This window comes from Mus pahari, chromosome 9, assembly GCF_900095145.1.
Source record: "Mus pahari chromosome 9, PAHARI_EIJ_v1.1, whole genome shotgun sequence".
NCBI lineage: Eukaryota > Metazoa > Chordata > Mammalia > Rodentia > Muridae > Mus > Mus pahari.
Genome location: NC_034598.1, coordinates 45,120,276 through 45,130,666, shown reverse-complemented (window position 1 = coordinate 45,130,666; position 10,391 = coordinate 45,120,276). Strand labels below are relative to the sequence as shown.

The 10,391-nt window shown below is 55.2% G+C and overlaps 1 protein-coding gene across 2 annotated transcripts; it reads left to right on the top strand.

The window, feature by feature from the left end:
- The first annotated feature begins 3,091 nt into the window (after positions 1 to 3,091).
- Abhd17a (abhydrolase domain containing 17A) lies at positions 3,092 to 9,714 on the top strand. 2 transcript variants are annotated; one of them, XM_021204803.1, is made up of 5 exons: positions 3,092 to 3,258; positions 6,354 to 6,870; positions 7,582 to 7,776; positions 9,035 to 9,214; positions 9,294 to 9,714. In XM_021204803.1, exons 2-5 carry the CDS (start codon positions 6,539 to 6,541, stop codon positions 9,517 to 9,519), a joined length of 933 nt encoding a protein of 310 aa, XP_021060462.1. In that variant the 5' UTR covers positions 3,092 to 3,258; positions 6,354 to 6,538; the 3' UTR covers positions 9,520 to 9,714. The 2 variants fall into 2 exon arrangements, with proteins under 2 accessions (XP_021060462.1, XP_029398457.1); XM_029542597.1 differs by lacking the exon at positions 3,092 to 3,258 and having other exon boundaries at positions 5,811 to 6,870.
- Positions 9,715 to 10,391: the final 677 nt, after the last annotated feature.

Genomic DNA, 10,391 nt, shown 5'->3' with positions numbered 1-10,391 from the left:
GGCCAGCCTGGTCTACAGAGTGAGTTCCAGGACAGTCAAGGCTACACGGAGAAACCCTGTCTCGAACTCCCTCCCCCCCCAAAAAAAATTGTGGAGTCTGCTACAATTTGCAAAAGAGTCTATTTTATTATTATTTTGAGTCTAGACTCAGATTGCAAGCCTCCACTGGCATGCAATAATGAGTCCAGAAAGCATTGAGTTTATTTATTTTTTATTAGATATTTTCTTCATTTACATTTCAAATGTTATCCCCAATGCCCCCTATGCCCTCACCACGCCCTGCTCCCCAACCCATCCACTCCCGCTTCCTGGTCCTGGCATTCCTCTGTACTGGGGCATATGATCTTTGAAAGACCAAGGGGCCTGTCCTCCCAATGATGGCCAACTACTCCAATCTCTGCTACATATGCTGCTAGAGACACGAGCGGGGGGGGGGGTACTGGTTAATTCATATTGTTGTTCCTCCTATAGGGTTGCAGACCCCTTTAGCTCCTTGGGTGCTTTCTCTAGCTCCTTCATTGGGGTGTTCCATCTGATAGCTGACTGTGAGCATCCACTTAAGCATTGAGTTTATAGACAGGGCAGTTAGGGATTCCTTGAATGCTAAGGGTGAGGAGGCAGGAATAGGCAGCAGGTAGTAACTCAAACATTTGGTGGGACAGGACTTAAGCTGGGAGGGGGATTAAAGAGTGTCTTTTGTGGGGTTATCAGGAACTAATTATTTTATGGCCTGCCATAACTGTTTGTGACCTCTGATTACTTTTTCTATATGATTTAAATGTGGGCCCTTAATCTTGAGTTTGTTATTTCTTTTTTGTTTGTTTGTTTGTTTTTTCTTTTTTTCCTGTTTTTGTTTTTTTTGAGACAGGGTTTCTCTGTGTATCCCTGGCTGTCCTGGAACTCACTCTGTAGACCAGGCTGGCCTCGAATTTAGAAATCTGCCTGTCTCTGCTCCTGAGTGCTGGGATTAAAGGTGAGCTCCACCACTGCCAGCCTGAGTTCGTTATTTCTTTAGGGCCCCAAGGACAGGTCCCTGGAGTTTGCCCGCTTATCAGAGGGAGAGACAGTTTTTGTGAAGCAGAGGCAGGGAGGCTGTCTCAAGCTAGCATCTGGCTCCTTGGGGTGTTTTCATTAAGGGGGGCTTTATGGGCAGTGCCATTCTAAAGCCAGGATGCATTCCCACGGAGCAGCCAGGGAGGGGATGCAGCGGGAAACCAGCTGCCTACATAATGTGCTCACCACGGAAGGGCAGGAAGATGGGAACTTGTGTGTGTGTGTGTGTGTGTGTGTGTGTGTGTGTGTGACACAGAGGCAAACAGTCTGTACACAACACAGCAGTCTCTTTGGTGAGGCTTCCAAGTAGCAGGACAATTAACTGCACAGAGTTAGCATCAGTAGTTTGAAGGCTACAACAGAACTACACAATGAGTTCCAGACTGGCCTGATCTATAGCATGAGGTCCTGTTTTAAAAAACTAGATGGGGATGCTGGAGGGATGGCTCAGCGGTTGAGAGCATTTACAGTAGCTGGGTGCAATTCAAGGTCCACGCCTTCATCCCAGCATTTGGGCAGAGGCAGGCAGATCTCAAGAGTTCAAGTCCCTGGACTAGAGTGAGTTCCAGGACAACCAAGGCTACACAGAGAAAACCTACAAGAAACAAAGGACATTTACTGCTTTTGTGAAGAACCTGGGTTTGGTTCCCAGAACCCATGTAGTGGCTCATCAGCAACCCAACTGCCCATAACTCTAGTTCTTGGGAATTTGACAACTCCTCCTTGGGTACACTTGTGATGCACACACATGAGTGCAAAGCACACATACGTATAAAATAAAAAGATAAAGAGCACCCTCTGCCCCCTACACACAACTCAAAATGAGGGCCAGTGAGATGGCTCAGTGGGTAAAAGATTCTTGCCACAAAACCTTAGGACCTGAGTTTAATCCCAGGGGCTCATTCGGTAGAACAGAGTCGATTCCCATAAACTGTTTTCTGACCTCCACAGGAGCTCCATGGCACAGTAATGTATATGCACAGACAAATAAAATTGGGTTGTAGGGGACTGGTGAGATGGTTCTGCGGGTAAGAGCACCAGCACCGTCTGCTCTTCCAAAGGTCCGGAGTTCAAATCCCAAAAACTATATGGTGGCTCACAACCATCTGTAACGAGATCTGGCGCCCTCTTCTGGAGTGTCTGAAGACTGTTACAGTGTACTTACATATAATGAATAAATAAAATAAATAAATAAATAAAAATTGGGTTGTGCCGGGAGGTTGTGGCGCACGCCTTTAATTCCAGCACTTGGGAGGCAGAGGCAGGCAGATTTCTGATTTCGAGGCCAGCCTGGTCTACAAAGTGAGTTCCAGGACAGCCAGGGCTACACAGAGAAACCCTGTCTTGAAAAACAAAAAACAAAAAACAAAAAAAAAAAAATTGGGTTGTAGAGTTGTAAAGGTGTTTTACCTATATGTGTCTGTCAGGTGCCTGAAGAAGCATGAAATGGCAGTGGACTCTCTTGGAAACGGAGTTACAGTTGGTTGAGAACCACCTCGTGGGTCCTGGGAACTGAACCCTAGTTCTTTGTAAGTGTAGTGTTCTTAAAGGGTGACCACCCCTCCGGCTCCTGTCTTGAGAAACTCATTTTATTGCCTCTTCCAGGAATTCATGAAGGGGATAGGCAGATGGGGTGGAAGGGGAAGGCAAGGATAATTTAACCAACCAACTGGGAATGCAAATCCCATCCTCTGAATGTTGCTTTACTCTGGCCAAAGCCACACCCTATCCAGGTCCAGTCCCCAGACCATTCGGTTCCGCCTCCATTTCAGGCCCCGACCCCAGACCGCTCATCACCAGGCACCTTGTCGCCAGCTCCTTCACTTCTATTGAGGCCCCGCCCCCACAAGGCCCCGCCCCCACAAGTCCCGCCTTCCACCTCGAGCCCCGCCCAGCAATCCGGCTCCTCCTTCTCATGGCCCCACCTCCAGCACATGTACCTCCCTCACAACAACCCACCCAATCCGCTTCGTGGTCGCTTTGCTCCGCCCCCATAAACAGCTAGAGGCCTCCTCGCTTGCGCATTCACGTCGCATCACTTCCGGGGGCGGTGTTAGGTCAAGCTCACTTCCGCCCGCGGCGGAGCTGCGGTGGTGGCGGTGCAGGAGGCTGGGTCGGGGTCCCCGGGGGACAGACGGACGGACGCACGGGCGGGCGGCCGGGAGCCATGGAGTGCGGCCCCCGGGCCGGCGGGCGCGGGCGGCGGTGAGTGCGGGCGGGCGCGCGCAGGCCGCGGCGGTTTGTGGAGTGGGGCCGAATCGAGCGGGGCCCTGCGTCCGAGACCTCCCTGCGCCCTCCGGGGCTGGCTGCGAGACCAGCGCAGCCACCCTGTCCCTGGCATCCCCTTGTCCCCGTGCAGCGATCTTGGAGCAGTCTTTTAACCTCCTCAGGACACGGCTGTGTCACCAAGAAACGCTCGGGGCCAGCCGCAGACCCAGCTCCCGTCCCACACCCTCTCTGCTTACATCTGTCTGCTGACATTCGCTGGCCACCTTTGCCACTCACCTGGCGTCTTCCTGCCAGCTGGGGCCCATTGCAGGCTTCCCTTATGCAGCCCAGGACTCCTTTATGGTTCCTCATCACCCCCACGATGAAGCCCTCTTGCTGAAGCCGAGCCTGAGCTTGAGCGGGCCCTGCTCCCCTGGGAGACCTTGCAGGTTTTCGAATCCTCTCTTGCCGCCTGGGTTTACCTCTGCGGTCCTCTGTCACTGAGCTATTTCCTTTTTTTCACGTGTGTGCGCCCACGCAGAGGGCCGCTTCCTGAAGTCAGTCCTCTCCTACCATGCGGGTCCCAGATCCAAATCAGATCTTCAAACTTGGTAGCAAGTGCCTTTACCCGCTGAGCCGTCTCCCTCAACCCGTCTACATTCCTTGAACTCTTCAGCTCCTAGGGGTTGCCTCCCTACCACGGCTGGCCCGGTGAGGCATGCCAGAGCAGTCAGTCATATGTAGGTCATCCTAGAGCCCTTACAGTAGCCTGGTTGCTTGTCACACCAGGGCCTGGTTTTATATCTGTGATCACAATGCTTGGGCTTTGTGGCAGTGAGTGAATAATCCCGGCTTACAGTACCCAGTGGCCCCATCTGTGACATGAGTTACCACATGCTGTCTGTCCTCTCCATATAACACTGGCAGGTCCCAGAGGCCTATATCTTCCACAGCTTCATTTTCTCTGGTTGCCCTGCACATGGTTGTTGAGTGGAAGTGAGTAGTTACTGGTCTTCCAGGTCTTGCCCCGTGGGACTTCTTGTAGGGTGGAGATCTAGTTAACTGTAGAAGTATCTTGAATCATGACTGAGGGCTCCTCCCCATATGGCAGACTCAGGATGCTGGCATAGGTAGGGACAGCCAAAGGCGGGAAACTGAGGCCTCCCCTTGCTTGACTTGTCTAGAAAACACACTGCAGGTGGAGACCCCAGAAATTACACACCTGATAAGACGTGTGGCTAGGCATGAGGTCTGTGACTAGGAGGAGGAAGGACACTTCTAGAAGGGAGGTCACTCAGTAGGTGTGTGCTGCAGAAGGTGTCAAAGTATCAAGGGCCAAGACTTTGACACAGGATAATAGCGTGAGGTAGGCTTTCGCAAGGAGGTGAGGGTGCAGTTGGGAGGTTCAAGTGGTGATGGATGGAACCAGCAGGCCTAAAGATCTGTGGGAGTGACCCGGAGGGGAGTGTGAGGGACAGCACTCCCTTTCCTGGCCTTGGCTCACTTTGTCTCCAGCATGGTCAGGTCTTCTTTCTCACTGGACCACAGGTCCTTCCAAGCCCTAGTGACTACGGGGTGTTACATGAGGAGGCCTAGATTATAAATCCAATGTCTCTAAACATCGACCTTGTGGATATTTGGAACGGGGTCATTCCCTGATAGGCTGGCTGTTGTGGGTCATTCGGGGTCTTGGACAGAGTCTCTGGTCCCTATCTGCTCTGTGCTAGAAGTGCTCCCAGTTACAGGTGTGGCCAGGTGTCGTCTCAGTCCCCACCTGCTCTGTGCTAGAAGTGCTCCCAGTTACAGGTGTGGCCAGGTGTCCTCTCAGTCCCCACCTGCTCTGTGCTAGAAGTGCTCCCAGTTACAGATGTGGCCAGGTGTCATCTCAGTCCCTACCTGCTCTGTGCTAGAAGTGCTCCCAACTCCGTTCCAGGTGTGGCCTGGTGTCACTTGGAGACACTTGGTGTCATCTGCATCTTTGAGAATTGCCACCTGGGAGCTGGGGACTTGTTGGCACTATCTTTGTCCTTGCTCTGGCTGTCACAGCTGTTCTCCCAGTGTGTCACTGAATTGTTAGGAACTGGGCTATCACTCTACCCAGTCCCTGGCCTTACACCTCAGATTCACTGGGATCAAAAATGTATGTGTGGGGGCCCACAGCTTCCTGAATGTCATGTCCCTTTGCCTGTTATCCATGTCCCTCTGTCCCTGTGGATTGATATGCTGTGACCTAAAACCCAGGTGTAGATTGATATCCTGTTAAAATTGCACTATGAAGTCTCCTGCCGTCCTCCCAGGCTATGAGAGGTGGTTGTGGGCTTTTCTGAAAATGTCTCTGTATCCATTGTCAGCTCTGCATACAGTGGCAGTGATTTTGGTGTCACTTGAACATATTTTAGGATGTCCTGCAGAAATGGAGCATTTGGGTTTCTATTGGAGTGAGGCCCTCCCCCCCCCCCCATTTCACTTCCCTCCTTCTGCAGTTTGCTGCCTCTCTGAGGCAGGCCTGGGAGGCTGGGTGACTGAACCCTGAGGTTGCAGCTGCTGGAGGCTACAGCTGCCCTGACCCCGCGGAGACCCCCCCACCCCTGGCCCCAAGCACGGGGACAAACCATTGTCCCAGCTGGTGGGGCCCTGTGTCTGGCATGCATCCTGTCCTTGTTCCCGGTCTTTGTGTCTGTTTCCTCCCTTGGGCTCTGTCTCTGTGTTCCAAGGCCCTGTGGCTCACCCCTCCACATCCTCCTGCGTGGGAGCCTATGAGCCTTTGGATCCCTTTGGCTTAAAACTTGGAGCTGCCTTTGTTACCTGTTTTGGAGGATAACTCCTTCAAGGACTGAGGGAGAAACTGGTGGGGCAGGCAGAAGGGTCTGGGCATAGGCCTGGGGGTACTGGAATGGCAGAAGCTGGGGGCCATACATAGGATGAGTTCTGCCACAGAGGCTCGGGAGAGCTAGCTAGGGCTATGGGCAGGCCAAGAGGACCAAGATAGACTGTGGATGTGGGGACACATCTTCCTCCCTGCCTGGCACAAGCTGGCACCTGGTTCTACCCTAGATTCCTGGAGGGAACCTACATGTCGGTGTCCCCTGCAGGGTGTCCCACTGTATGGCATGGAGACCTGTGGCTGTGAGGCTCCCAGGGGCTCGCCTTGGACCGCGATGGGGCCGGGCTGCGGCCTCCTAACGGGACTGAGGTGTGCAGCCCGCGAGCTGCTGCTGCCCGCAACTCGAAGCACCCCCGCCCCTCCCCTGGCCCAGCGCGGGGCCCGGCGCCCGCCATGAACGGCCTGTCGGTGAGCGAGCTCTGCTGCCTGTTCTGCTGCCCACCCTGCCCGGGCCGCATCGCCGCCAAGCTCGCCTTCCTGCCTCCCGATCCCACCTACTCTCTGGTACCTGAACCTGAGCCGGGGCCCGGCGGGGCCGGCGCTGCCCCCTCGGGTCCCCTGCGGACCTCAGCGGCCACACCCGGGCGCTGGAAGATCCACCTGACAGAGCGCGCTGACTTCCAGTACGGCCAGCGCGAGCTGGACACCATCGAGGTCTTCGTGACCAAGAGCGCACGCGCCAACCGCATCGCCTGCATGTATGTGCGCTGTGTACCGGGTGCCAGGTGAGCTGCCCCCTCCCAGGGCTCACAGCAGGGGTGCGTGGGTAATGTTCTGCCTTGCCTTTTGCCCATCTGACCCCTCTTGTAAAGCACAGGAGACTCCACTTTCATGTTCTTGCTTTCAGGTCTCCACCAAAGGGTGAGGTGGAGAGGTGACAGCTTTCCCAGGTCGAGCCTGGAGTCCAAAGGGCAAGCCTTTACTTAGGAGTCAGGCAGGTGCTTCAGGAAGTCACCTGGGCAAGGCCAGGCAGGTGCATGGCTTTAACCTGGCACAGGCCTTTGTCTTGGTACAGGTCTGTCTGGGTTGGCCAGAGGTCAACTGGGCAGGATGGATCTCAAGAGTTTTCTGGTGGCCAGGGGTGGGGCCTAGTCCTCCCCCTAGCAATAGAGCATCCTCTGGGAGGGGCAGGCTCTTCTCATGCATAGTTCTGTACCATGGGGACATGAGATGGCACTCAGCCTCCTGGCCTGGGCTTGGGTCTGTTGAAGACTGAACTCACAGCAGGTCCCTCTGAAGATGGGGTCTAAGGCCTGTTGGCTGACCACAGCCAGGCCTAAGGCTATAGGACTTAGCAGCCTTCAGGTCCCATCCCCAGCCAGTCCCTGCCGTGCTGTGGGAGGCCAGGCGTGGAGCTCCAAGTAGACGAGACAGTGGGTGCTGATGGCTCAGTGTGGGTGGTCAGCTGTGCTGTGCCCTCTCACCTGTATACCCAGGTACACGGTTCTCTTCTCGCATGGCAATGCAGTGGACCTGGGCCAGATGTGCAGCTTCTATGTTGGCCTGGGCACACGCATCGGCTGCAACATCTTCTCTTATGACTACTCTGGCTATGGGATCAGCTCTGGCCGGCCCTCGGAGAAGAACCTCTACGCTGACATTGATGCAGCCTGGCAGGCCCTGCGCACCAGGTGAGGGCTCTGCTCTTAGGGCAGCAGTGTCGGGGAGTGTCGGTGGCAGATGGGACCTTGCTCCTTGCTGACCACAGGAAAAGGGAAGTTCTACCTCGTCTGACAGTGAACAGAGGACTAGGAGGTAGCCATCGAGGGACTTGGGAGCAGGCAGTTGGTAGCCCAAGTGCCAGGGACTGTGCCATTAGCTGAACTTGCTTTGGGGGAGATGGCAGGAGGGCTGGGAAGCTGCCCGAGTGACGGCAGGCAGCAGGTCTGTGCCCTCTGTCAGTCTGCTTTCCTGGTCACCCCATCTCATCCCACCTCACCAGGGCTCCGTTTTCTCCCTCATAGAGCAGGGCCCATGCAGGAGGCTGAGACCACTCACCCATACTTCTGGAGGTTCCTACTCTTGATTAGGGCCCCATGTGGCACTGGAACTCCGACAGCCCTGGGGAGTTGGGGGCCCTAGTTGCCCAGGAGATGTGCCAGGTATCACTGAGCTGGGTCCCCTGGCACAGTGCTGGCATTGGGGACCTGAGTGCCCCTCCCCCTGTGCCAAGGTGCCTGTACCCTACCTGGGCTGACTCCCCTTTGTGCACACTGGAGAGCCACAGCTGTGTGTTCTGAGCTCTGTCCATTGTCCTACAGCACTGACTGCAGGGAACTCCTGAGGTAGGGGCGACTCTCTAAAGGGGCTGCCCCCTATGGTGGGAGGAACTTAGGCTTGAGCAGGCAGAACTGATCAGCACCATGCGCAGTGTGGGTTGCCCCTAGGTCGTCCACTTCTGCCTAGGATCAGGGGAGGTTCCTGTAGAGGCTTGCCTGAGACAGAGTGGTGGGAACTATGGCAGGGGCAGCAGTAGGCAGCTCAGCCAGGGTAAGTGGCCATGGATCAGCTGGGGTGGGAACGCAGGCAGGAAGGGAGTTAGGAATGAGTTGGCTGCACTGCCACATTGCAAGCTTCTAATTGGGCAGGAAGGACTCTGGGGACCTTAAACTGGGCCGAACATCTGGGGACACAGTTTCTTAAATTCCTAGAGACCCACACTGGTGGGAAGGCAGCACTGGGAAGACATAGCCCTCTGCTCTTGGGTCAGGAGGGAGCAGGAACTTTTGATGTGGAATCTTAGGTCCAAAGCCTGCCACAATCAGGCACTGTCACCCTGACTCCACCCCGTGGGAGGGGCTGAGGAGAAAGCCATGGAGCTACTGCTTGGCAGGGCTCTGGGAGCTGCCCATCTCCAGGCCTGCTAACCCTGCTCCTGCTGTCGCTTAGGTACGGCATCAGCCCAGACAGTATCATCCTGTATGGCCAGAGCATTGGCACTGTGCCTACAGTGGATCTGGCGTCACGCTACGAGTGTGCTGCAGTGGTTCTGCACTCGCCTCTCACCTCGGGCATGCGGGTGGCCTTCCCTGACACCAAGAAGACCTACTGCTTCGATGCTTTCCCTAAGTGAGCATGGGGGTGGGGCCTGGGAAAGGGTGGGGCATGAGAAAGGGTGGGGCTCCAGCCTGTGCATCTTTTCCCTCAGCATTGAGAAGGTGTCGAAGATCACGTCACCGGTGCTCATCATCCACGGCACAGAGGACGAGGTGATCGACTTCTCTCACGGGCTGGCACTGTATGAGCGCTGCCCAAAGGCCGTGGAGCCACTGTGGGTGGAGGGCGCTGGGCACAATGACATTGAGCTGTACAGTCAATATTTGGAGCGCCTACGCCGCTTCATTTCCCAGGAGCTGCCCAGCCAACGCGCCTAGCCAAGCCGCAGGGACCTCAGCAGTACATGGGCCTCCTGCCGGGGCTGCATGTGACCCGGAGCCCAGGACCCTGCCTGGCACCCTAGGGGCCATGAGCCATGTTCAGGCGACAGAGGTCCCTCTTCTCTCCTCGTGGAAGCAAAGAGAAGGAAAGAGGGAAACTAATTAAAGGATTAAGATTTTAGGGTTGCTTGGCTTCTTCGTGGCTCTAGTGCACCATCCTAGGGCTGTGAGATCGCTGAGACCAGTTGGGTATGGGGAATGTGAAGGAAAACATCGGGTCGTCCCACCCAGGGCCTGCCCCCAGGACTGCAGGACAGCACCCTGCTCTGCAAGAGTCCCCATCCCTGCTGTGCACAGGGCTCCCACTCCAGATGTGAAGATTCCTGGTCCAAAGCCAGGACCAGACCTTGCACCGTGTCACCTGGGAGCTGAGGGGGTCCCCCCAGGCCTGCGGGGTGTATCTAGGCTCCTGTGCTCTGTGGAGTTGAGCCATGTGTTGTTTCCTCTAGCCACAGGAAGGGCCTGTATGGGAGATCAGCACCCTGAGCTGACTCGGGATGCCACTTTAAGAGTGGGTGGTACATTTGGGTGAGCTGGAATACTTGGGGGTGTGGCTAAAGCCCTTGAAGAAGTGACATAGTGCTTTTGTTTTGTTTTATTTTTTATTCTATGTACATTGTTGATTTGAGTGCATATATGTCTATGCTACGTGGGTGCTGGGAATTGAACCTAGATTCTCTGGAAGAGCAGCCAGTGCTTTCAACCACTGACCCATCTCTCCAGCCCCCTAAAATTGGTGGTTTTGACTCCAAGCACTAGTTAGTGCCTGAGCTGGCTCTTAAGCTCATGTTTCACCGAACTGGGACATT